Source organism: Astyanax mexicanus, chromosome 10 (genome assembly GCF_023375975.1).
Source record: "Astyanax mexicanus isolate ESR-SI-001 chromosome 10, AstMex3_surface, whole genome shotgun sequence".
Taxonomy (NCBI): Eukaryota; Metazoa; Chordata; class Actinopteri; order Characiformes; family Acestrorhamphidae; genus Astyanax; species Astyanax mexicanus.
Window position 1 is genome coordinate 35,673,652 of NC_064417.1, and position 27,499 is coordinate 35,701,150.

A 27,499-nucleotide genomic window follows, 5' to 3' on the forward strand; every position below is an offset into this window, starting at 1 on the left:
AAGAAAGTAAGAAAATACTTAAATGAAGTAACTGTTCTGACTATTGGTGTTCTACCTGCAGAGGGAAGGAATGCCACCAGCAAGTAGATAATGCCATGATAGTATAATGAATAATACAGTAACATACAAAGGAAAAGGAATAGAATAGAATAGGGTGGAATTTATAGAATGATTCAGTAAATGAAGGGCTCGGAATGGTCCAGCGGGCTAAGTGCTGACACTATGATAAGATTGCTGTTTCAAATCCTGTTTATGTAGCTTGCTATCGGCTACCGGAGCCCTAAGAGAGCACAACTGGCCTTGCTCTCTCCCCACATTACTCCAAAATATGATGTTGATCAGCACAAGACGTCTGTGAGCTGATGTATTGGAACCGAGTCGCTGTGCTTTCCTCTGACCACACTGGCTACTCGGCAATGATGCATCAGCAGCAGTTCAAAAAGAGGCGGTGGCTGACTTCACATGTATTGGAAGAGGCATTTGGTAGTCTTTACCCAAATTAGTAAAAAAAAAAAGGAATGATGTATTAAATAGAGATAATGATTAAGTAAATGAAAAGAACGAATTAGTTTTTTTTTCACTGAGAGAACATTTTATTATATTGATAGAACAGATTTTGAAACCAAGGGAGTAAATTATGAAATCGATGAAATGATTTGTTAAAATGAGGGAATGTGTCTAAAAATAAGGGAATTATTTATTTAACCGAGAGAACTATTTATTAAATAGAAGTAATGATTTAGTACATACAGTTGAAAGAGACTGTTTTTTAGAGAGCCGTTTATTAAACAGTGTTTGTAAGAGAGGTAATGATGTAGTAAATAGAAGGGACGATTTATTAAACGGCTTATTAAACATAGAGAAGAGTTTATAAACGTAGAGAACGAGTTTTTAAACGGAGGGAAGTATGGGCTGCGGTTTTGGCGCTGCGCCCCCATCAGGGCGGATTTGTGTATGAAAGAACAGGAAGAGGCGCAGTGTCACTCCTCATCGCAGCGGGGGAGAGAAAGGCTCGGCTAACGTTTGGCTGGAAGTTTTTCGGATTGCTGTCGTTTTAATCGGTTTGTTTTAGCAGAACATGAACAGGAGGGGGTAGCGTTGATTTTTAGCCCCGATAACTGTAAGTTTGAGCGTTTGATCGCGTGTTATTTCTGATTTAAACTGAAGAGTAGCTCGCAGCTGATCGACAGCAGCACTTTGTGAAGAGTTTGGGCGTGTGGCTGCTGCTTCTCCGTTTGACCAACTTGTGCATGTTTTATTTTTGAGGTTTTTGGTTGTTTTTTTAAGAAGAAGGAAGGCCTGGTTAAAAATGGGGTGCACTTTGAGCTCGGAGGATAAAGTGGCTCAGGAGAGGAGTAAAATGATCGACAGAAATTTGCGGGACGACGGAGAGAAAGCGGCGAGGGAGGTCAAGCTGCTTCTTCTGGGTGAGTTTAGCTCGATGGCTTATCTTAACTACACAACGGAACAGATCTGGCTAACTTAACCAACTTCAGGTTCTGTGAGGTTTAGTGTATGAGCGTACATTGAAACCGTTATTAATAACCATTAAGGCTTTCTCACGCCTGTCCTCACGCTTTTAAATGTGAAGTTACTGGTATTGGTCTCACATTTTAAACCGGGGAATTGTGAAACGTTTTGAAAATCGCATCGCTGAATTGTGTGATCTGTGAGCCACGGCTCAGTGTCTATTAGTGATAAATATTTAGCGATATAAAAATACACAAATACACAAATACATATATGTATATGTATATGTATATGTGTTGTGTCTTTCTAGGTGAACACATACACAAACAAACCCGAGCCCTTCAGTACCAGTAAAAGCGGTCTCCGATAGGAGGGTGGCTCAGGGGATGGGGGCTCTGCAATAAGGACTCCATTTTAGAGGAAAAGCAAAATATATTTTAAAAACAAAATAACGTAGACTTTTAAAGCGGAATGCGTTAATTCTCAATTACAGTAATGTTAGGAACGAATACATACTTCTAATTATAATTCCATAATTGGTTGAACGTATTATTGTTCAGTGTTTTAAATGTATTTCTTTAAAGGAAGTGTTGATAGAAGGCGACATGTCGTCACTTGGTCCACAAAGCCAGTTTTGCTTTTAAAAAATGGAGAGTTAGATTTTTATAGCTAATTATAGCTTAAGCTTAAACAATAAGACATACCCATGGATGCTTTGTTTAAATTAACTGTAACATTTCAGTAATTGGTTTTAAGCTTAAAATAAGCCAATTTAGCAGTTAAACTAATTCACCACAGGCACGTTAAAGCTAATGGAGGCTAACGGTAACTAGCTAGCTTAGCTAACTAGCCTAGCCAGGTGGCTAATTCAGAGCAGCTTTTTTGTCTGGCTATTGATTTATAATAAGTCAAACAGCTTTTATATATGGTTTATGTAGCTAATTTAAATAAAATAATGTTTAAACGAGTAAATAAGTTGTCAGAGATAGCTATTTGCTGTAGGAATTAGCTGTAATAGCTAGAGTCAGGTTAGCTCGCGTTAGCTAACTTTGTGTTTTTCGGCCTTGACCTCAAGGCTTGTTCCGTCTGTTTCTAAACCAAACGACAGAGACTCTCGACAAACAAACGAGTTTAATCCGAATTAGAAGCTAAATTACGGGGGTAATCTAGAACATTGTTTTTCAATTCTGGTTCTTTAAGACCCCTGTTTTTTTTATAATTTGGGGTACCCAAATTAAGCTACCCTAACCTGAGGTCCTATCACGCCCCATTCAACCAACAATTCAGGCGTTAATGTGAGAAATCGTGCTGCTTTAAGTTTTCCATCACAATATGTGTTTTAGAAGGAAAAAAAATATATATTTTTTTACTTTTATTGTGGGTAAGAACTGGGTAATTTGGCTGAACTTGGCTTTTTCGGTTAATGTTATTTAGTTAGCTGTCTTTAAAGTGTATTTTAAGTACTGGCTGTTCTAAAGAGTGTATAATATTGGTTTCATATTGGTGTCAGCAGACAATTTCAATTATCAACATTGAATAAGTTACATGCTTAGACTTTACTGATATTTGTATCCAGTATTTAATCTTATTTATTATTTTAGTTCATTTGGCTCTCTAAAAATTGTGGCCCTAAATATGTGCATATACACACTAATAAAGTGTGTCTATGTTGACTGATAGGGTTATGGAATATAATATAGAAATGTTGCCATGTGCCTACAATTCCCGCTTTGGATCATCTATAATTTTAACTTTTTAATTTTGCACATTTAGATTCTCTATCTGTATCTGCTATACAGGATACCAATAAGTCGTGAAGAAAATATTAGTGCTGATAATACAGGTTTAGATGTACGTCATTTCAAGTGAGAAAGGTATTAGTTATGACTTAAAAAATATATCTAAAAAAGATTAATTCATCAAAAGGTATCTAACCTACATATCTACAGTTAATAGGTTTTATTAGTTTTATTAATAGGTCCATTTGAGCTGTCACATTTATCATCAGTAAAGAACATTATCCTTTTGTATAAATTATTTTCCACTTGTTGATCTAAGTTCATAGATATTAAACAAATATTAGCCAGTTTGAACTAATGTATCCTGGTAGAGAGTTAATTAATTTTCTTCTTACTTTGGTTGTTATGTAGCACGTGTTGTAAAATGAGGCTGACATGATGAAATGAACACTTAAATTTGTGTCACCTTATATTATATTGTGTGCGTCACCAATGGGCCTGCAAAACTGCTCTGGCTCATAAAGTCACAGAATCCACATGGAAGACATCTCTCTGTGTCCTGTGGTATCTGGACCAAAACAATTTCCAGCAGTAGATCCTTCAAGTCTTGCAAGTTGTGAGATGGGGCCTCCATAAGCCCAATGATTGAGCCTTCCTATAGTTCCTATGACCCTGTTGCCAGTTTGCTAGTTGTCATACCTTGGATCACTTTTGGTAGGTATTGACTAATGCATATCAGCAGGGCCACACAAGTTGTGCCTGATGTTTTGGACATCCTTTAACTGTTGTCAATCTGTCACACTTGTCAAAGTTGCAGAGATACTAATACTTGCTCATTTTCCAGAACTAAAAGATTGCTAAAAAAAAATAGTGTCTCTGAGAGAAAAATGTATGAATTTGCCGTGCATCGCAGCTTTGGTCCTGGTATTCATGTATATGTTGCTTTGCATGTACAACTACCTATACTCATTGTGCAGATCAAGTACACCCCATCCCTCCATGACAGTGGTATTCTATAATGGCAGTGGCCACATTGAGCAGCCTAATGCATCCTGCCACACTGAAAAGGTTGTTTTGGAATGTTTTAGGAACAAGAACTTTTAATCTGTTTACTTGGATTTGTATTTTTTTTTAATCTTTATCCATTTGAAGATGTCTTGTGGTCAGACCAATACATTGAGCTCCATGGTGTACAGAAATTAAATGATTTACAGCTAACAAATTTGTTTGTGTATAAATTGTGTATAAATTCAGCTGGAGGCATGTTTTGTAAAGCATTTGGGAATTAAAGTCATTTGCCAATTAAGCAGACGCACATGAGCTGGTTAATTAGCTAACCACTGGGTATACTATATTAAACGCTGACCTAATGGTTGTAGGTGTTGCGGAGTACTTTGTCTGTCAACATAGATTTGACTCTCTGTGCTGTAGCGAAGGACTATTTATCTGTTAGTGTGTAGATTTGTTAAATCATATGCTGGAGAAATATTAAATTGTTCAATAATAATAATAGTAACTAACAGTACATTTTATGTAATATTTCATAGGAAATAAAGAGAACTAAGTAAAAAAAAAGTTTGAAGAGAATTCTTTATTTTTAAAGTTTGACAAGGTAGGTGCTTGTCAGTGAGCTGTTTGTTTAAACAGCTGGACTCTTTTTGTTACACTGGTAATGAAGCGTTACAGAAATTAAGCAAGAAGTGTGAAACCTTTTGGTCAGGATGTGCGCTGGCAGCTGTCGGTCAGTTTACCCTCAGACTGCCCTTGTGCATCTCCCAGGCATTGGAGGGTTGCCTGGTAACTAAATAACCAGCTCAAATTACCAGGCTATAAAAGCAGGAGGTGGAGCAGGCCAAACAAAAGGTGAAGCTAGAGCTCCAGGAATCAAGTTCACATGGAGATGCATAAGGCATGCTGCTGTGCGACAGTATTTGCCTTAGGGTTGCATTTGTTGTATTGGTTAATTTTTTTTTGTCGTAGATGTAGATCTACGTAGATGTAGATCTACGTAGATGTAGATCTACGTAGATGTCCCCTACTGAGTTTCTGCATCTTAGGAAAAAACTGTACACTCTCTGATGCTTGAGGTATTGTTTTACATGGTTTAAGAAGATTATGACATCCAGCGTATGTTCATAATATCTGAATGCCTTCATAACATAAGAAATGCAAAAAAAAAAGTTTCTACCATACATATTTCATTCCAATTTTCTTTCCAGTTTAGTCCTTGTCAGTAACCATTTATAAGCCCATCATATGTTGCCACCAGCCTTGACTTGTTGTTCTTTTATATCACGTGTAGCACCTCTGCATCTTTTCAAACTGCCGCCAGTGTAACGCCATCTGAAAGTGTGGTTAGGTGCTACCTGCCAGTTCTGTTATGTCAGCTAACAAACGCCCATGCTGGCTGGTCTCATTCTCAGTGATTAAGAAGCGCAAGGTCTGTCATGCTCTCTGGGAGTCCTGACCACAGATCATATTGAACTTGTAATTTCCTGATGATGAGAGTATCCGTGTAGAATTGATGTTTTCAGATTTACTGCTGCAAATATATTTAAAGTGTGGACAACATCCCCTGATTCCTGTAAACACCACAATCAGTGAAGTCCTAACCTCTACAGTGCTCCATTTAACACGCAGTCTCTGTAAATGACATGAAAAATTGGTGGAATTCCCCGTGTGTCCTACGCTCTTCAAGAGTTAAGTTGCATCTGGTGGGCAGTGTGACCTTTCAGAACCTATTACACATCACAAAGTGCCGTGGTTTAGTAATCCAGTTTCTTAGTGCTTGTTTATCTGCGTTGGGAATGAAAATAAGAGAAGCTAATCAGTCATTCTTTTTTCAATTATTTATGAATTATTTCCTGCTAGGGGTGTGCCATTTCGTATCGTAGGTGATAATATCGCCAACATTTTTGAATATGGTGAACGATATTATACCCTCAAATGTCGTCCATATCACCTACCCCTAATTTTCACATCAGGGTTATTTCCGTATAATGGTATAAGTATTTATTCTATTTTGTTTTCAATCATTTAACACAGACCATCATGAGTTACTATCATAGTGTTACACCACTGTCAATACAGGCAGTATGGAAACTGGCAATGCAGAGATACCAAGACTCTGTTGCGTATCTAGGCGATGCCTGGCAGTTTTTTGAGGGGTGGCACAACTAGCAGTAACTTTATTACAAGCATTTAAAGCAGAACTACACCAGTGAACACAGCCACTTAATCCAGGCTTACACAGGTAATTCACAGAGAAGGTGCATTTCACAGACTGACTAATACCCCCTGACAGATGAAAATTGGAAACAAAAATGAAGAAACTAGTTTTAATCCGGATGGATGAGATACATACATACATGGATGTACAGGTGATATATTCATCTGTTCATCAATTCATCTGAATTAATTGTTTAATCGCATTAATCAATTCATTTTTACTGAATTTTAGCTGAGAACCAATGATTGAGTGAATAAATTAGTAACTAGCATCCCTGTAGTACTGTGCTGGTTAGATATGGTAAGTTCTGCTCTGCTGTTTGATACAATTTTAATTTTAATTTAGAACACCAGTCAAACTGTTTTTTTTTTTTGTTTTTTTTTTGTGCATGTTTTTGTATTTATCTGAATTTATTTATTTTTTATTCCTCAATTGTCTTGTTTCGTCAGTGTCATCCGCATCATGAAAAGGCCCTACCATTGGAAAGTAAAAAAGTGCTACCGATGCATCCCTAATTACAATACTCGTGGTGGCACACTGTGTGTAATCCAGGTTATTATTTAAAATTCTCTTCTCCCCAAGACTTTTATGTCACTTTAGACTTCCTGATTTAAGTTCTGTTTTTCCCCACTACATTATCTGAGAGAGAAAATAACTGCAGTGCGTGAACAAATTACCATCCTGGGCTACTGACGACAGCGCTTCATTTCTCAGCTGTGATCAGTTCTCTTGTGGCTGTGCCTCTGAGCCCTGGATTGGGAGCTGTTGTGTTTTGTGCCATATGTGTGAGGTGCTGAGTTTGCCTAATTGCTGTTGTTTGTGCTTAGGGACTCTCAGAGAAAGTGCAGCAAGCCCCCTTAGGCCGATTCCAAAAAGCCGCTGAGGGAGGAGCTGGGACTAATTGAAACACGCTCCACTGAAGTCAAACTCAGCAGGGCTCAGAGATCTGCAGCACGTGAAAAGTTGCAGAACAATTTGCTGCTGCTTTATTTCTGTATTTATCTTCTTTCTCTCATCCATATAAACCACTGCTCCAAACTCCTCCAGAGCAGCCGAAAGGAGACAGTGTAGCCATTTATGTTTGACCAATGCAAAGTTATATCTTTTAGTTTTGAGTGCAGTTGAATATCCACCCTGATTTGCAGGAAATGTCACCTTTCCCACTTTTCTCTTTGCATGTACAAACCTGCTACTTTAACATGATGCTTACCTGTCGTGACCAGCTTGGAAAGACCGTTGTGCACGGTCAGTCACCTCAGTATACGACAGTGTATTTTATGTTAGTCACTACTCGTAATTAAGGTTGTCTGAATGCTTTGTGTTTTTAAATGTACATTAAATTACAACCTCCATTTAAAAACAGCAGTGATGCTAATAAAATGTGAAGAGAATTTAGTGATTTGAAAATCTCATAGACCTCCTTTTTAATTACAGTTAAACATAGAACACATCAGATGTTAAAAGGCAGACATTTGCCATTTCATGATTAACTTTAACTCATTTAGTACTGAAAGTTGGAGGGCTGGAATAGTGATTGTTGCTAATAAAAAAACAGCCACAATATGGGCAGTCTGCAGCTTACTAACAACTGGGTATAAAAAAAGTCTAAAGGTCTTTTAGAAGTTTCACCAATCTGCCCTGAACTTTCTAACAAGTTTCAGAAAAATAGTTTCTCTGTGTACATCGTAATGATGGAATATCCCACTATGTACAGTAAATACTATCTAAAGATTCAGAGCATCTGAAGAGATCTCTGTGCACGGGGGACAGGGCCAACAGATTGGGTGCTAGTGATCTTCAGGCTCTCTGACAGCACTGCTTTAAAACCAGACATGATTTTATTTTTTATTTTTTTTCTGGAACTCACCGCATGGGGTCCAGGACACTTCCATGTCTTTTTCTAGGCCAACGCTTAAAATGGAAAACTGTGGTCAGATTGATCAAAAGTTTTTTGTATTTTTAATGAGCGTTGGTCCCCCCCCAAAAAAAGACAAGACCCTTAATAAAAATAAATGTCACTTTTAACATTTTTGTGTTTTATATTGTGAATAAAATGTAGGTCTATGAGATTTGTAAATCTTTGCAATTTGTAAATAAAATATCAGCAGTTTTTGTTCCAGTATTTAATGGTGCCAAAGTTACTGCATTTTGTTTATTTAACTGCAATTTTAAAGACTGCAGTAAAGATGCAGCATACTAGTAGAACAATACTGCCTTCCACATAGCAGAATAGGGTGCGATTTCTCCACACCATACTAATGTAAGTGTCCTTGAGAAAGACATTGCCTAACTGCTACAATCCCCAACCTGTGATTTGAATGGAAGCTGCTTTAGATAAGAGTCTCAACCAAATGCCATAAATGTCAATTTATATCTAGAGAAATAACCGTTTATTTTAACTCTTGAGATTAAGCTGGTTGATTAACTGAATATATTTGTCAGATTGTTCACAGTGGAAAAATGTAGCAGCCATTCTGTTGGATGTCACTCGGCGGATAGCTATAGTATCACATTTGTGTTTTCTGCCTTTTTATAACATTTTAAAATCAGTAATACATTATCATCACCATTTTACATGTATTTGTAGATGCTCAGTGATGTTATTTTTTTTTTACTTTGGGTAGGACTAAGCTAATTTATGGTGCATGTATGGGGTCTGAAGTAAGTGGATCAAACTACTTTCCAAGTCCAATGCACACTACTGTGCTTGAGCTAAGATCTGGCTCACCAGTCATGGCCTGATTAATCTGGTTACTGCGATTTGCCTGTAATCCCATTTTGGGCAGGTTGTAATTAATTAATCCAATCAGGCTAACACCCACTCGGCTTTATTCTTTTTCTGAGGTGACTGGAGTGAGGGTGCTGCCGAAACAGTTAACTAGAGAAGTTATGTACATGTTAAATGGATTTAACATCTAGTGTCTTATTTCTGCATATTTGATATTCCAATTGGGATGCCTAAGAACCTTTTAAATAAAGACCACAAGATCTTTTTTGTGCCATTTTTCCTAGGGTCTACAGTATAGTTTGTATATGCTTCAAGCTCAGCTTTGCTCGGAATGTAAAATTTGCTGAGATAAAGAGAACTTTCCTGTTCAGTTTTCTTTTCTTTTTTTTTTAAACTGAACAGTTTTGCTGAACAGAAGTATTTGCAAATCTTATGAGCTCACACACGCAGGGATTAGACAAAGGTTCCTTTATTAGATTGATAAAGGATTTTCAGCATCTGACTGTGTGGGAGACTCCGCTGTCCTACATGGTTTCTGTAATTGACTTGTGGCGCACGTGTCTGAGCCGAAGGCCCACCGGCTTAGCTGTGCACGGAGAGTGAGGAGTGGTGTGCAGAATGCTGAAGTGTTTGGCCTTTGACTTGCTTTCTGACCTTTCCTGTTCTGTTTTGTCCAGGTGCTGGTGAGTCAGGGAAGAGTACAATTGTCAAACAGATGAAGTAAGTGCTTTTTCTCCTGTAAACCACCTCACATTAGTTTTAATCCAGAGTGCCTGTCTCAGTTTGTCTAATTTTGTTTATTTCTTTCCCCATTCCTTCAGAATCATCCATGAGGCAGGCTACTCAGAGGAAGAATGCAAGCAGTACAAGGCCGTGGTGTACAGCAACACCATCCAGTCCATCATCGCCATCATCAGGGCCATGGGCCGCCTGAAGATCGATTTCTCCGACGCTGCCCGTGCTGTAAGTGTTGATGAAGGGAGAGGAACATTGCGTTCAGCAGACGCCGTTTTCCAGTCATGTTCTTTTCTGTAGTTAGATCTGAATGGATATGACGAGCCGGTGTGATTGCTAACAAAAGCAGAACAAGGGCTCTTGATGGAAAAATGTCCTCAGCAGAAGTGGAGGGCCTGTTGTCAGAATGGCTGATTGTGATTAGTGTTTTTGTGGGTGTCTCTCTTGCAGGATGATGCGAGGCAGTTGTTTGTGCTGGCTGGCTCAGCTGAGGAGGGCTACATGACTGGAGAGCTGGCTGGAATCATCCAGCGCCTGTGGAAGGATGGGGGAGTCCAGGCCTGCTTCAGCCGCTCCAGAGAGTACCAGCTCAATGACTCTGCTTCATAGTGGGTGTCCCTTCTTCTGTCTGTCTTCCTTTATTTCCTTACCTTATTCTCTGTCTACGGTTCCTAAAAATGTCAAATCTTTAGACTTCATGGAATTTCCTTTCCAATATCTTTCAGATATTTTTATATATATGTTTGGGGACGCAGTGCGAGCCCATACAGGCAATAAACGGTTATTTCTGTAGATTCAAATTTACATTTATGGCGTTTGGTTAAGACTCTTATCAAGGGCAGCTTCCATTTCAATCACAGATTGGAGAATGTAGCAGTTAGGCAATGTCTTTCCCAAGGACACTTACATTAGTGCAATGTTCTTTTTTCAGCTGATTAAGCTGACAAATTAGAAAATTAAATATAATGTTATTACATAAATAAAAGCTGTAATATATGTCCTATCCAGTGGGTAACCTTCTTTTAGTTTTTTCTTTTAACATTTTCTGCAGTCTATATTTATTATGATATTCTTATGCATTACTGACCAAAAAAGTAAGCTTACCTTTAGAAAATTTAGCTTTTTTTTAGAACAAAAAATGTATAAACAATTTGACCAAAAAAGAGAATTGTTTTTTCTCTTGCCTCATTTAATCTGATGAAATTCCCAAAGATACATATATTGATCAATGACTCCCCTTAGATCAGACAGATGAAGAGCATGTTATTTAGTCTATTCTTTTTAAACAGCTAGTAGTTTGGAGGATGTCCTCGTTCATTGGTGTTATCTGCCTGTTTGTGAGTTTGAGCTGGTTTGCTTTGACAACTGTATTCCTGTAATAAATAATTCCTATGACTTGCCAAAAAGACTCTCCCTTCAACCGTCTCTTATCACACAGCTGAAACATCTGAGGAGGAGTGTACTCGTAGAGTGAAAAGCTTAGTTTGGCTTAATTCTGCATCTTTCATCTCAGTTTTGTTTTTATTCTTTTAATTTTTCAACAGCATCTTAATTGTTGGACGGTTGTGTTCTCGTCTCTTGGTTAAATGTTGAGTTATTGATATATATATTTTTTCTCTTGCTTCAACGATCCCAAGGATTCAAATATACTTCATGCAAATTCTCAAAAATGCAAATACCATGGATTCGTGTTCAGAAGTATGATGTGGCAAAACCTTGCTTTTTGCATGCGATATGCAGTCGCACAGGGTAGTTTCTCTCTTCAGGACTGTGTGTTCCAGCACGGTGATGGTGGAAGTGTGACACTTTCAGATCTTTTTTTTTTTTTTTTTTTGGCCTTTGCAGAACTCTTACAAATGAGTTCATACAGTGTTGGAAAACATGGAAATAAAAATACTTAAAGCAACTAAAAATGTTCAGCATGATCAGAGCATAACCTAAAAGATCTGTTGATTATATAGCATCGACATGTTTGATGATTTAAGCAGCTATTAATTTTCCAATAATTTTCAATAACTTTCTGCTATTCTCTTGTTCTTAGCTACCTAAACGATCTGGACAGGATATCGAGCGCCGCATATGTCCCCACTCAGCAGGATGTCCTGAGAACCAGGGTGAAGACCACTGGTATTGTGGAGACCCACTTCACCTTCAAGGATCTTCATTTCAAGTAAGCGTCTCTTCTGCCAAAGTTAAAACACTAACCCATTTCACAGTTAGGGTGTGTTCACCTGCCACTGGCTCGTAACTCATAAGAGATCAGGTGACGTATTAAAATGCTGTGGCAGCGAGTGTCGTTTGCATGTTGTGTGTGTGTGTTTGTGTGTGTTGTGTGTCTGTATGCTGATTGTATGACTAGAAAATGGGCCATCTGTTTATACTGTGCTTTTTTGTTTTGGAATTTTTGTTGTTGCCTGTGTGACTGGTGTTAACGTCCCTCATGTATCTAGATCTCAAAACAGTGACTGTTATTTACAGTCGTAAGTGTGAACTTCGTAGAAGCCCATGCTTATTCATGTCCTCATGCATTATATATTTTAATGTCCCCCTGAAGTACTGAAAACATTAAAGATTAAAGACAATTTATTAATTATATTATTTAAAAAATATTGGTTCAAATAATTGCAGTAGTGCACATTTTAAATTACTTTCATTTAGTCAAAACATTTAGAAATTGAGAATGCTGAACCTTTTTTCAGTTTTAATGGTGGCATATAATTTAAAATTAAATTAATTTAAAATTTAAAGTTGTTCCTTGATGTTTAAATAGTAGGTGTGGGAATCCCCAGGCACCTTATGATTCAATAATGGCTCAGAGTGCAGTGTGATTTATAAAACGATTATTGATGGCTCTTTTTCTCCAATACAGGATTTATTTTTCTTCATTGTCAGTGATGTCAATAATCTGAGTATTTTTTTTTTTTCAGTGACCAGTATTCTAACACGTTGCTATTTCCAATCCAGTAATCAGATGTTGTCATTTTGTATTAATATTGTATGTAACTAATAAAGTAACTTGTAAGTAACTTTTAAAATAAAGTAATACATAAAGTAACTAAGTTTTTGAAAGAGTAATCTGTAATCAGATTAAGTAAATGCCTTCACTGCTTGTTGCATGACTACTTAGTACTTTTAAAGTAAAGTATCTGCAATAATTCATGCTGTTTAATAGACTGAGACATTTCTATTTTAAAAGGTTTCAATTCATCAAATAAAAAAAATAAATAAATAAATACAAAACATTTAGGATTACTTAATGTTGTTAGGGTGATATTAAAAACAGCTACAAGGTTTGCAGTATCAAGAAGGTGATTTTAATGTTATGGCTGGCCAGATAAATAATGTCTATTTATAAAGCTAGGTTTAATGTTTGATCATTTTTTTTTGTATTATAATATCTCAGGGGTTTGATGCTTTTTAAATGAAAACTGAGTTACTGAGTTTAACTGGGGGGTTTAATGGAGAAACTAAATAGTTACTATCAAAAACACTGTAGTTATTTCCATATTTTACCAGGTAGCATTGCTGTCTTTGTTGTGTTGTCTTTACTGTCTTTTTTTCTACTGTCTTTTTTTTTTTTTTAGCAATTTGAAGAGAGTCCTGAGTTTAAATTGTTAAGTTTTAATGTAACATCTAATGTGTGTTCAGCTCCAGTTTGGGCCTGCTGAGGTACTGCGGTTTGTTTTGAGGCAGAAGATTTGGCAGAAGCCAGTCATCTAGCGTTAGCATTTTGCACAGTGCAGGTCCTCATCTGCTCCCCTGGGTTTCGCTTCCTCTCGTGCAGAGCTTGAGCAGGGTTTCTGTGGACACCATCACAGGAAAAGCTGTGGTCATGAGGCCTTGTTTACATAAGCAGCCCATTTCGTTGTTCGGGGCTTTTATTAATTGGTGTATGTAAATTTTGGGGGTGTTAAAACATTAAGTTAAGACCTGTTTTTGGAATTGGATAATTTCACAGCTGTTTTAGTTCTATTGAATTTAGTTTTGAAAGAGAAAAATCGACTTTTTTTTTTTAAATATATAAGAGTTGTGGTATGTCATTTAATTGTGCCAGATTCTCCTTGTTCATCTCTATCAATAGATTATTTTAGAGCCCCTTCAAAATGTTTGTTCAATTTATAAACTTGTTGGTTTTGCAGACTTTAAGCAAAAGTAAAGCCTGGCTAATGCTACTGATACATATATATATATATATATATATATATATATATATATATATATATATATATATTTGTTTTGTCTGTATCAGTATGAGTCAGTGCAGTATCAAAATAAACAGTCCATTAGTCACTGTTGACACAGTAATGTTTAAATTTCCAGACAGCGTTTGCCTTCTCGTGATGGACATCAGTTAGCCGTGTACATTGATCCCACAGCTCACGTGGGTGTTGTGGAATCCCCAGACGAAATCACTTCCTGTGGTATTTCGAGAAGCCACTGTCCTTCCTGGGAGTTCCATTACTATGTTTGCAGCTGCTGTTGTGTGAACCGTGTGTTGACATGTTTGCTACGATGTGTGAGTGCCTTCTAATGACATTTTAACACTTTCTTCTCAGGATGTTTGATGTGGGTGGCCAGAGATCAGAAAGGAAGAAATGGATCCACTGCTTTGAGGGGGTGACCGCCATCATTTTCTGTGTTTCTCTGAGCGACTATGACCTGGTCCTGGCTGAAGATGAGGAAATGGTAAGTGCTTTTAAAACGTTCATCTTCTTTTCCACCCACACCACCACATCAGTCCTACCTGCTGACTCTACCTGGTCACAAGACTGAAAAGTTTCCGTTCAGTTGCTGCACTGATTGCCTCTTGTTTTCTGTTTCCTTTTAGAACCGGATGCACGAGAGCATGAAACTGTTTGACAGCATCTGCAACAATAAGTGGTTCACTGAGACCTCCATCATCCTCTTCCTCAATAAGAAGGATCTGTTTGAGGAGAAGATCAAGAGAAGCCCTCTCACCATCTGCTACCCAGAATACGCTGGTATGTCCATCGGCACTGTTTCACATGCTAACTCTGTACTTCATTTACTTTATACGGTTTCTCTTACAAATAGCCAGTAAACAGATACAGGTGACATTTTAAGACATTAGGTTTGGATATACTGCAGGCCTACAGATGAATTTGGTATAAACAATATAAATTTATTTAAATATCAGTATATTAAAAAGTATATTTTGTATGTAGGCCTGTTGCATTAATGACCATAATTATTCCAATGTTAGTCTCTTTATTATCTTAAAATTAAAATAGATTTTTTTTTCAGTGCACGATATTGCCTCAAATTGGTTGAAACAGCCCTATTTATATAAATAGGTAATTTATTTTGCAATGTATAGATGTATACACATTTTTGTGCATCTGTATAACAGGATAAACACAGTAGAAAGACTAAAAAAGACCTAATTTTAGTTCTTAGCCTACTTCTCTAACTCATCTGTTTACAATGAATAAAAAAATGTAACATTTGTTCAGTGTTATTTTATTATACAAAGAAAAAATGAAACTGAGAGCCCCTCTGAGGGCATTTTTTAAGCCCCAATAAAGTGTTCTGCAGTGTTACAAAGGCTCTGTAAAGTTTGGCCTGTTTCATCAGTGATTTTTCTTTTTTCCCACCAGTTTGTCCTCCCTGTTTTAGTAGTTGTCATTTGGCTGCCAGAAATGAGGTTTTGCATCTTCTTGTGCTTTTGCTAACGCAATGCCATTAAACAGCTAACCATGCTTGGGCACACCTTCTGTTACATCAGCTAACGGATGCCCACATTAGCTGATTTAGCCTGGTGCTGAGTGTTATAGAGGAAGGGAGGGAGCTCCTTCCTTCCCACTCAGACAGAGCAAAGCCATTGAATGGTTTTGAGAAATGTAATTACCCGCTTATTGAATTAATCAATAGTGACTACTGTAATTTTCCATCCTATTTAAATTTTTATTTATTTTTTTAAGGCTCCAACACTTACGAGGAGGCCGCTGCCTACATCCAGTGTCAGTTTGAGGACCTGAATAAGAGGAAGGACACCAAGGAGATCTACACCCACTTCACCTGCGCCACAGACACCAAGAATGTGCAGTTCGTCTTCGACGCCGTCACTGATGTCATCATCAAGAACAACCTGAAGGACTGTGGACTTTTCTAGAGCTCGCCGCCACACGGTGAGTTATACTCAATAAAGACTGCGTAAAGCATATCGTTTAAGAACAATTTCAGTTTTTTATTTTTAAACAGACAACACTGTTTAATGTGATACCCATGTGAATGCTATTGCTTTACATTTAATGTCATTTATTTTTTTAAACGAAGAGTAAGCAGACTCTTAAAACTTGCAAACATACGGTAACCTACTTGTATTTCAGTTAAGGAAAAGTGTAAAATATGAAAATCACGGCCATGTAAGGGTTGTTTAAAGGTTTCTAACAGCAGCAAATGTCTATCTACCGAGATTCCCTCTGGCAGGGTTTTAAATGTAAAGATGTACTGTCTACATTACCCCATTTTGAAAATCCCATTTAAACAGTAATTTAATAAATCAGATTAATTGGATTAAACCTACTAGCTGTAGAATATAGATGTGTATATATACAAAGTTCATTCTGGTGTAAGGTTCTAAATCTTAAATTATTTTTATTTACAGTATTAACTTTTTTTTTTCTTGTCTTTTTTTTCTCTCATTTGTAGTGAGGGGAAAAAGGGCGTGGCATCTTTGGGAGAAGCAGGGCTGGAGTGAGGTCAACCATGAACACGATGCGTTACGTAAACATTTTATTTATGTTCTCTGAACATTTTTAAATGATGTTTTAGGAAAAAGAAACCTTTTGTGTAAAATATTTGTACAACTGTAATTGTTGCTGAATTTTTTCACTGTTTTTTGGAATAATTTACAGGTCCTTTTTTGAAGGGTATTTTTTCACTCTAAAAGGTTTTTGGGAACATTTTTTCTTTTCTTTTTTTCCCCCCTTCTCTCTTTCTCTACTCTAGATATGAAGGTACATGTGCCTTGCATGTTTGCAGTTACTGTTGCAGTGCTTGAGTTTGTCATCTAAGTTGTTCAAATGTAGCTGTAGTCGTCGATATGTAATCACTCGCCTAATGTGAGCACATTTCTTTGTAGATGCAAACCTGATTATTAAAACGCTCTTTTGTTAGACCAAATGCGAATAGCTGACAAAATTCCAAGGTATACTGTGTGAAGCCTGACCCATTTAGAGAGATTTCTCTGCGTGCTGCCCCTTCTTATCCACTTGGACGGGCTTTTTCAGAGCAGCTGTCGTTAAACAGAATTTGCATGCATCATGTGAAATTCACCTGTAGTTGGAACGACGAATGATGACCAAGATACTCACTCAGAACTCAGAAAATAGCTAGAGGTTAGTGGAATGAGGCCGAATAAGGAACTCGGCACAGTTTCAAAGAGGAACGTTTTTCTAAAAAAAGATCGGAAAAAAAGTTCTGTTTAGAGGTGTAGACAAGGAAATGGGCATTTATTGATCAAAGGGAGTAGCTTTTTTTGTTTTTTTGTTTTGTTTGTTTCTTTCTTTCATTTTCTCTTTTTTTTTTTTTTTTTTTTAACTTTAAAAGGGACCAAATGGTTTTACTGTTTAATCCATAATTTCTGTAGCAAACAAGCACCCAGATAATTCTCATATCATCAGACTATTCCACTGCCTGTACATGTTAAATTTGGTAGAAACCATGAATTATGTGATATAACAGACATTCTCACAGTTATTTATGACAAATTTGAATGGTTTTATGCATTATGTCCCTCTGTTCTCATTGGTTGGGAACAAACATTGACTAATATCCACTATTTTGCTAATAAAATGTGCTGTGGTTAAATCATGGCATCTTGAAATAGAACTTCACTTGTGTGTTTGTGTGTTCTTTTTTGTGTACTGGTAAAAGCAATATTAACCTACTTATTAGGTCAAGAATTATTAAAGCCCTGTTCGGACGGGATTATTTTCTCAGGGGGGCATCTGTGAAAAATATTTCACACTTCTACTCAGTGATAAAACTCTTGTGTCTGGACTGCAATTGAAAAAACAGGAGGACCAGTGAGTTTTTAGGCTTTCTTTGTTACAACATCGCATTCAAGAGCTCCTCCATTTCCACTTGCTGTTGTGTTTACGTGGATCTCTGTGGAAGTGGCAGTGGACAAACAGCTATTTTATTAAACGCGAGGAGACGAAAATCGGAGATGTGCGTCCGGACGGGAATAATATTATCAGAGAACCACAGAATTCAGCGAAAAACAGAAGGTAATTCAGCCTGTAATTTTCTCAGAGGACGTCTGAGAAAAACGCATGCATCGTTGATCTGGACAAAATAAAATCACAGAGGACCCCCATAAAGGAGAAAATTACCCCAGGGCCCCCTAAAAACTAATCCTGTCCAGGTAGGGCTAAAGATGAGTCTTTTTCATTCTGTTTTCAGACTGTTTTCAAAGCCCATTATCTTCTCAGCCAAACGTCAGGTTAGTGTGATATTGGGGCAGGGTCGCTGGTCCTACACCTGATCTCAATTTCTGTCTGGAGTTCCACAAATCAAGAAGGTGAAACCATTGGGCATGTAGGTCTCTCTAGACAGGGTTGGTTACTCGTGCTGTCTCTCTTCTTGCTCTGCTGTTTCGGAAGTGAAACCCATAGCCTGAATTAAATCACATGTGGGTGTTTTCCTGAGGGTGACTGATCAAATATTGTACCACACTGCCCTCTTCTGGAGAAAACCACAGTTCATTTAAGTGCCTGTGTACAAAGCCCAAAGTTTTTTGGTCATTATTTTGCCTGTGGCAGAAAACCAAAAAGCTTGGAGGAAAGCTGGTTATAAAACCTTATCAGCTACATGTGCACATGTATATTTGCGTTACCTGCTACTAAATATCAAGCTCCAGAGAACAGCGTTGAAATGCCAGGAAATTCCAGTATGCCAGTATCATCAGTCAGTATTATGCTGGTCACATTTATTGGGTTAATATTGTTTAGTAATACAGGCTGTGTGATCTTATTTAATTTATTCAGGCCATTCTAAATACAGGTGTTTTTTTTTTTTTTTTTTTATTGGATTAATAGCGTAATGGGTTACTCCAAACAAAATGACATTTGACTGAAAACAGAAGTGAAGGTTTTTTTTGATGGTACATCTAAAAGTGGGAAAGAATGCTTTAACAGGGCTAAAATTGGAAAAGCATTTGAAGGGATCTATGGGTTGTTGTGGTTGCATATAGAATAATTGCCTTTACTAAATGGATATGTGGAGAATAAATAGCTGGTCTGAAGTACATGCTCAGGTCGAGGAGGTGAAAAAAGGCCAGGCGGTTTGCTTTTGCTGTTTTTGCAGCTATAGCTGCACAGCTGCATCAAGAGAACTGTGGGCATGAGAGAGAAGCATGTAGTGCATGCGTAAAAGCAAAAAGACGCATGAATTCAGATTTGACCGTTCACATTCATGTCGATTGTCCATGGATCAGATACATATCTGATTTAAGACCAAATATGAAAGTGACTCAAATCTGAGGAAGGACACAGATTTAAAAAACAGATTTAAGTCATTTTAGCCTGGTAATGTGAACATGGCCTAAGTTAGTTTATCTAAGTAAAGGCTATAATTTGTCTGAAAATATCTTAATTGCATGTTTAAAAATCCTGCAGACAGCAAATACAATTTTTTTTATGTTTTTTAATTTGCATTGTGATTTTCATAAATTGCTTTTAGCTAGTATAGACTGTACTGCACTTGCACTGAATCCTATTTTTTAGTGAACAAACAGATCTGTTTTTTTCTTAAACTTAATGTTTGTGTGTGCTATTTGTCATTTTGTTATTATGAACGTAGTCTTTATTTGATCCAATTGGTATTAAATTTAGTTCACTTCATACCTGCAGATACCCTGGGTGAAGGTCTCTGTACAGCAGGGTCTGTCAAGCCTGATCTTGTTTGCAGAAAATGAGAAATGTCTGAAATAACAAAAAAGATGCAGAGCTTTCCGACCTCAAATAATTCAAACAAAACAAGTTCATATTCATAGTTATTCAGTTCATATTCAAGTTTTAAAAGTTCAGAAATCTATAATTGGTGGAATAACTTTGGTTTTTAATCACAGTTTCTATTCATCTTGGCATGTTCTCCTCCACCGGTCTTACACACTGTTTTTGGATAACTTGGATAAATTCAAGCAGTTCAGTTTGGTTTGATGGCTTGTGGTCATTCATCTTCCTCTTGATTATACTCCAGAGGTTTTTAATTTGGTAAAATCAAAGAAACGCATCATTTTTAACTGGTCTCTTATTTTTTCCAGAGCTGTATATTAGGTACTTTACTGTGGGGGTCTGGGGGCATGCTTCTTCATAAGACTGAAGCCTGTAATGCAGAGCTATGGAATATTACATAATGTGACAAATAACACTGGATGTAAATGTTAATACTATAATGGCCCAACCAGTAATTTGAATTATTATTATTTTATTTGTAAACAAAGTTCCTGTACCAAGTTGTTTCTTAAATCATCCCAACATCCTGTATCTGATCATTCACATCTGAATGGATGCTCTGCTCATCTGGCTTCACCTTTATTTCTTACTTATTTCTTATTTATTACTTCACCACATTTCTTTTATGAGTTAATTAAGAAACAATGCCTCATATTAAAGGCTAAACTCTTCTATTCTCTCTCACACTTTTTTCTTAGTTGCTGATGTAGGTCCTCATCACTGAGTCAGTACATGGAGCTGCGACTCTATTTTGAGGAAGGATTGGGATTTAAAGTGGAGTGATTAGACTAATCTCTCAGGCCTCCCAGTGAGATCAAACAAATGCTTAATGGAGCCGGTACAGATGGAAAAGGTACCAGGAAGGAGATGGAATGTCTGATCTGGGAGGAAAAAAAAGTCTTGCTACTGTTCCAAATCATGTAAAACACAGCCGTACCACAGCCTGCCAGACTGTACAGTCACATGATCGCTTTTTTACTGATAACCTCAGATTTATTGAATGAGGTTTTTCTACAAGCAAAAAGCATAATGTAGGTTGGAACTTATTGTGTCCATATCGATATTTATAACTTTAACAAGTCGTTTGCTCATTATCCAGCCAAATTACAGGATCATCATGACCTAAATTAGTGATAAAGGTACATAAAACAAAACCCCACAGTCCACAATCCCCACCAAACAAGGTAAAGGACAACAACTGAAGAAAAGCACTGAAGCTTTTATCCAAACTCTTCTTTTAATCCAAACATAAGATTAAGATCAAATTCTTCTTTACAACAAAGACCTGGCAAGCTCCAGAGGACACTTGTGGGAAAGGAGGAAATCTGGATTTAAAAACATGCTGCCAATAAAAATACAAACATGCAGCGCTGTGCTAAAAGTCAGAAAGCACCCTTTTGTTTATTTAATTTCCAGTTAAAACTGACATTAAGTACAAGTGATTTATTTTCCAGAGTCAGACAAAAAGCAGGAAACATATTTTACAGAGCATTACAAAGAGGCCTCAACCACTAAATCTTATCAAATCTAATCTATGCTATTTATCCACTGTTTTCTATTGTACACCCTACTGTCACACTCTCTCATCCTTTCTAGTCTCAAAACCCACCAGTTTCAGCTGTGTCCTCCCACTGACATTATGTTCTAACCTTCAGGCCAACAATTATTAAACACCTAAAACTTTCACTGCTTTACACTTGTGCTTCTTAAAAGCATCTAAAACAGCTAAAGGAGATGTTTTTGATAATGTTAGATATGAGCTGATAATCCAGCTGTGTAAGGAAAGGGGAGAGTCAATGGAAAACATGTCAAAACACTGGAGCTCTGGAGTTCAAAACTGGAGCCTAAGGCTATGTTCACATTACAAGCCACATTGCTCAAATCCAAATCTTAATTTTTTTTGCTCAGATTAGATTTGGCTGTCTTGATGGTTCACATTCACAAATACAAGTGACCTGTATCTGTGTGTAATGTGAACAAATTTGTGCCTGAAATGCCTCACATACACTGATACGTCTATAAACGTTGCCTTCTTCACCACCAACAGAAAATGTCATATTTGAGAGATGACTCGTAGCTTTATAAAGGTGGAATGGATGCCCTAGCAGCTCATATGTGGAGCATCTTTTTCTCGAGTGGAGAAACAGTAAACAGCTTGCCTGAAGTTTATGCTCAGGTTGAGGAGGAGAAAAAAGTCCAGGCGGTTTGCTTTTGCTGTTTTTACAGCTATAGCTGTACAGCTGCACCAGAGATGTGTGGGTACGTGAGAGAAGCGCAAATCTAATTTGGAAAATTTTTATTTCGCACGTTCACACAGCCATGAAAAAATCTGATCTGAGACACATTGAGCAAAAAGTCCAAGTTGAGTCACTTCAGCCTGGCAATGTGATATTGTATATCATTTGCGGGCATCAGGGAGCCCCTATTTAAATGCAGGAGACTCTCTGAACTTCTGTTGATGAGTAGGACCTCTGCATTAGTTAGCATTCTGCTCCAAATGTTTTTACCTGTGCATTTACTTTGTGTTAGCATTTGAAAATGTAGCTTACTGGCTGCTTGTGTTCCGGTGTGATGTCTTGAGAGACAGCCTGTATAATGAAGGTACAAGTTAGCCATGACTACATACGATAAACTGAAAAAATATATATATATTTTCATACTCTCTGTTCAGCCTATATAGCCTAATGCTATAGCCCATAAGCTGTAGCTCCTTTTCTAACTTACAATACCACCTTAAATGCATAAATACAATGAACTGCCACCCAACAATCGTTTACCTACAGTTGTGGCTTATGGTTTATCTTCAGGGAAAAAAAAAGGGTGAAATTGTGTTTGTATGTGCCTGTATGTGCTTGTACTTGCGGATTTATTGCGAAGATTTCTTATCAATCATTCTTAGAATAAAGGATTTATAACTGTGTTATAATCCTCACTATCTATAAACATGATGAAGATGACCGCTAAACATTGTTCTTATAATTGTGTTTAGCCCTACATGAACTGTAGCAGTAGCGCAGTTGGTGCACAATCCCGGTAATCCTAATCCAGACAATTCTAGATTATAGCTGTATCCACTCCAGTAAGGCACATTACCCTCTAATCTGCATATTATCTGTCAAATCTAATTACTTTTAAGCTCACATAGTCATGGGTCATGCCATATTTGCCAACATGGATAAGGTTAGTCACATAAACAGAGATAAATAATTTGGATTCACAGATTCCCTTAATATTGTGACCATATACAACCCCAAATCAGAAAATGTTGAGACACTCTGGAAAATTCAAACATTGAACGTTTACTTTTAATTTGCATTTCATTTGCAGACAGTGTAAATTTATTGTATTGGTAAGTAAACATCTATTTCCACATTTCTTGTCTGCAAAACATTTTTTAAAAAGTTGTGATGGGACGATTTAGAACTAGTATCACGGTAAAAAATGAAATAATGATGTGATTCAAGCAGGTGATGACAACAGGTGACTGTATTCATGATCTGGTACAAAAGCATGATCCAGAGAAGGCTGAGGAGCAAAAAAAGTGGAGGAATTACAGATTGTTAACAAATGCGTAAGTATTAAAATGTTTAAAAACAATGTTACTCAATGTTTTGCCTATTTGTCCCTCTATTTCTTATTGCATTAGTATAGGAAAAGGAGTATATTTGTAGTGAACTATAACTTGAGAGGCCCAGACAGGGAGCATAGTCTCACTCACAGTAAGTGATTCCAAGCTCTCAGCTGTCGTATTAATGTTGAATGAGCTGTCCACTATCTTTTGTCACAGTTGTGTGAATATTAAAAAGTAATGGCAACAAAGAAATCACTTGTTGTTTTCAGTTCGGATGAATGTCAGGTTTGAAAGATTCTCCTGACACTGCTGTGGGCGTGTGTCCCCCCCACACTCTGGCAACTGGTCAGCAGAGCAGTGCTCTAAAATCCTGAACAGGATCCAGTCTCTGAGTGATGGATCCAGTCTGAGCCGAACCTTCGGAACCACGTTTTCATTCTCGCTTTTCTTCACTCCTCCTTCTGCACACATCACATCCGGGTCAGTAGCCAGTCATTTTTTTGTGTGTATGGGTGAGTGTGTGTGCGCGCGCGCGTGCCTGTGTGCGTGTGCATGTGTGTCTGTCTGGTCCTCCACTGTCTGCCTTGTTTTCCCATCGCACCAGTTTTCGGTCAAGCCCCGCCCCCTCCGCGCTGTGATTGGCTCGCAGTTCATATTCACAGACAGAGAGCCAAACAGATTACCATGTGTGATTTAAGAGGTGTGTAGAGGAGGATTAGGATCTTACTTGAGCACATATTGTCTCAAATTACTATTAATGTAGCTATTGTAATATTTGCTGACAAATATAATGCCAAAGTTCATTTAATACCATTACTATGAATGTAATGGAAGGGACACAGGGGCTATGTAAGATTAGACATAATTAGATTTGGCAGATAATATGCAGATTAGAGGGTAATGTTCCCTGCTGGAGTGAATACTGCTGTAATCTGAAGTGGTCCGGATTAGGATTAATCGGCCGGGGTTGTGCATCAGGTCCTGCAGTTAAAGATACAGATAAAGAAAGCGAAAAGTAAATAATTTAAATGATTTGTTATGACTATAAACCATCATAACTGCCAGAGTTTAGCAGTCTTTTTTTTTTTTTTTTTACATACGATGATATGTAAATGGAGGGTTATAATACAGATAGATTTATTATTATAATTTATTTAAATTTGAAGAAATGAAATATATGTCCATAGATATGTAGATTACTGATCATTCAGTCACTTCTCTATTAATCTATATTTAGTTTATTCCACACTGATCCACAATCCTACCCTATGATGGAAGAATCTACTAACCCAGAGCAAGAGCCACATACAACAATATACAAATACATAGATAAAAAATAAAAAATATACGGAAATATACTAATATAAACTCAACAAAAAATGTATCTAAAATATAGCAATAATAATAATAATAATAATAATAATAATAATACCTTAATAACCCTCTTAATACCTGAACATTGTATTTTATTTTTTCTAATTTATAAATATGATAATTCAGGGATGATACAGCCAATAGAAGAGGACAACTGTAGATTCTAAGGTGCTGTAGCCAATCGCAGCGCGAGATGCAGGATCCTACTTACCTAGAGTCAGAGCCACATACAACAATATACAAATAATATACAAATACATAAATGGAAAATACAATAATATAAATGAAAAAGACTGTTAGAAACACAACATAAGAAATATATCTAAAATATAGCCATAATAATGGTAAAAAAATAACCCCCTTACTACCTCGAGATTATTATTTCATTATTTTTTTAGCCAATCCAACCGGGTTATTAGGATGATACAGCCAATAAGAGATCATAACGGTAGATTCTAAGATGCTGCAGCCAGTCCCAGCACGAGATGCAGAATCCTACTAACCCAGAGCCAGAGCCTCACACTGACTGATCCTATCCTACATTCCGGGAGCCTGTTAGCAAATCCCAGCGCAGGACGCGGGACTAACCGAGAGTACTGACCAATCCCGACGTAGAAAATGATATACTATCGTCCAGTCCCGGCGCAGGGGGCGGGGCATGTCTAAAAACGGGTGGGGAAAAAAGCCCAAACGCGCTGCGCAGCGCTGCAGCTCTCGGTGAACCGTGCTGCTGCTGCAGCTGCATGCGCTGCGTTCCTGGCGTTCAGAGCGGCGGCGGCCAGTGCTGGCGTGAACGGCGAGCAGCGGCACCACGCAGGCAGGCGGGCGGGCGGGCAGGAGGGCAGGCAGGCAGCAGGGATGAAGGGCCAGCCGGCACACACACGTTGGTAGGCTAAGCGCGCTCAGTCAGCGATGTCCAAGAGCCTGAAGAAGAAGAACCACTGGACGAACAAAGTCCACGAAGCGGTGCTCAGCAGGAACAAGGAGGGAGAGCTGGGGTTCGAGCTGAAAGGCGGCGCCGAGAACGGCAACTTCCCCTATTTCGGGGAGGTGAGGCAGGGCAAGGTGGCCCTCCAGAGTGGCAAGCTGGCCCAGGACGAGCTGCTGCTGGAGGTCAACGACACGCCGGTGGCGGGACTCACCACGAGGGACGTACTGGCCGTCATCAAGCACTGCAAGGACCCGTTCAGGCTCAAGTGTGTGAAGCAAGGTGAGGCTGCGAGGCTGAGAGAGTGGAGGGAGCAGCTACAAGCTAACGGCGTAAACATCAGGGGCTGCGCGCGCCCCACCGCCCGCCCCTCTGTGTGTGTGTGAGTGTGTAAGTGTGTGTGTGTGTGAGTGTGTGTGCATTCCCGTGCTCCGTGTGTGTACGGCTGGCTGGGCCGTAGCTGCTGTTCCAGCGCGATTAGGCTGTATTATGGGATGTGTTTACGCGCAGAACCCGCTGTGCTGTGGGATCCAGTGTGCTGCTGGTACAGTAGGTGGAGCTGCTGGTGTCAGTCTCGCGCATATTCGTGTGTGTCAGCAGCATCAGTCCAGCTCGCTCTTATCTAACAGCCCTGATGAATTTTACAGCCCAGGTTTTCCCCCTACACACACACACACACACACACACACGCACATACACACAAACACACACACGTTCCGTCTGTGCTGTGTGTGATTATCCAGGCTGTGTGGTGGGCTGGTTGGCACAGAGCTGCTGAAACTGCATGCCTCTGGCTGTCTGTAGGAACACAAAGCTCTGAGAGTGAGTGTGTGTGTGAGGACAGTGTGGATGTAAAGATGGGAGAGGAGAGAGGCCTCATCAGCACTCTCACACACTCAAACATATTCTAACACACACACAGACACACACACACAAACACACCTGGAGTCTCACAGTGGGGGGCGGTGGGGTGTTTGTGGGGGTGATGCTGAGCAATATTTCACCTTTTTTTCAAGAACACAGAGCTCAGAGGCAGAGCATTCCCCGCTGTTTGTGTAAGTAAATGCATTTCAGATGCCTGTCTACTAATAGTAGATGGAAACACAGTATCTCTCTCAAACACACACGTATATATGTATACGTGCACATGCATACATACAGCTCTGGAAAAAAATAAGAGACCACTTAAAAATGATGAGTTCCTTTGATTCTACCCAATTGAAAACCTCTGGAATATAATCAAGAGAAACATTGATGATCACAAGCCATCAAACCAAGCTGAACTGCATGGATTTTTGCACCAGGAGTGGCCTAAAGTTATCCAAAAGCAGCGTGTAAGACTGTTGGAGGAGAACATGCCAAGATGCATGACAACTGTGATTAAAAACAGGGTTATTCCACCAACTCTTAAAACTTTATGAATATGAATTTGTTTTCTTTGCATTATTTGAGGTCAGAAAGCTCTGCATTTTTTGTGTTATTTCAGCCATTTCTCATTTTCTGCAAATAAATGCTCTAACTGACAATATTTTTATTTGGAATTTGGGAGAAATGTTGTCCGTAGTTTATATGATAAAACATCAATGTTCATTTTACTGAAACCAATACCTATAAATAGCAAAATCCAATTCAGAAAACTGAAGTGGTCTCTTAATTTTTTTCCAGAGCTGCATATAGTATGGTTTTCTTTTTATTCTCGAGTCTAATGTCACACACCAATCTCCTCATTTAAGAAAAAATGA

General features: G+C 38.2%; 2 protein-coding genes across 12 annotated transcripts in view; both read left to right on the forward strand.

Annotated features, from left to right (window-relative positions):
* Positions 1 to 967: 967 nt before the first annotated feature.
* gnaia (guanine nucleotide binding protein (G protein), alpha inhibiting activity polypeptide a) lies at positions 968 to 17,755 on the forward strand. The gene is made up of 9 exons (XM_007252865.4): positions 968 to 1,427; positions 9,844 to 9,886; positions 9,988 to 10,129; positions 10,352 to 10,509; positions 11,943 to 12,071; positions 14,458 to 14,587; positions 14,730 to 14,883; positions 15,844 to 16,050; positions 16,574 to 17,755. Exons 1-8 carry the CDS (start codon positions 1,310 to 1,312, stop codon positions 16,032 to 16,034), a joined length of 1,065 nt encoding a protein of 354 aa, XP_007252927.1. The 5' UTR covers positions 968 to 1,309; the 3' UTR covers positions 16,035 to 16,050; positions 16,574 to 17,755.
* Positions 17,756 to 25,527: 7,772 nt separating this feature from the next.
* The window catches only part of magi2b (membrane associated guanylate kinase, WW and PDZ domain containing 2b), a 165,068-nt gene continuing 163,096 nt past the window's right edge, over positions 25,528 to 27,499 (forward strand). For 9 of the 11 annotated variants that reach the window (XM_022684151.2, XM_022684154.2, XM_049483919.1 and 6 more), the window contains exon 1: positions 25,529 to 26,039. In XM_022684151.2, the coding sequence (XP_022539872.2) occupies positions 25,742 to 26,039 (298 nt within the window). In that variant the 5' untranslated portion in view covers positions 25,529 to 25,741. Of the gene's footprint in view, positions 26,040 to 27,499 lie in introns of all 11 variants that reach the window. The other 2 variants (XM_049483924.1, XM_049483925.1) reach the window with 1 other exon arrangement.

Coding starts and splice junctions, on each gene's coding strand:
- gnaia (XM_007252865.4), top strand. CDS start 1,310: ATGGGGTGCACTTTGAGCTCGGAGGATAAAGTGGCTCAGGAGAGGAGT. Junction 9,887..9,987: donor ACAATTGTCAAACAGATGAA/GTAAGTGCTTTT, acceptor CCATTCCTTCAG/AATCATCCATGAGGCAGGCT. Junction 10,130..10,351: donor TCTCCGACGCTGCCCGTGCT/GTAAGTGTTGAT, acceptor TCTCTCTTGCAG/GATGATGCGAGGCAGTTGTT.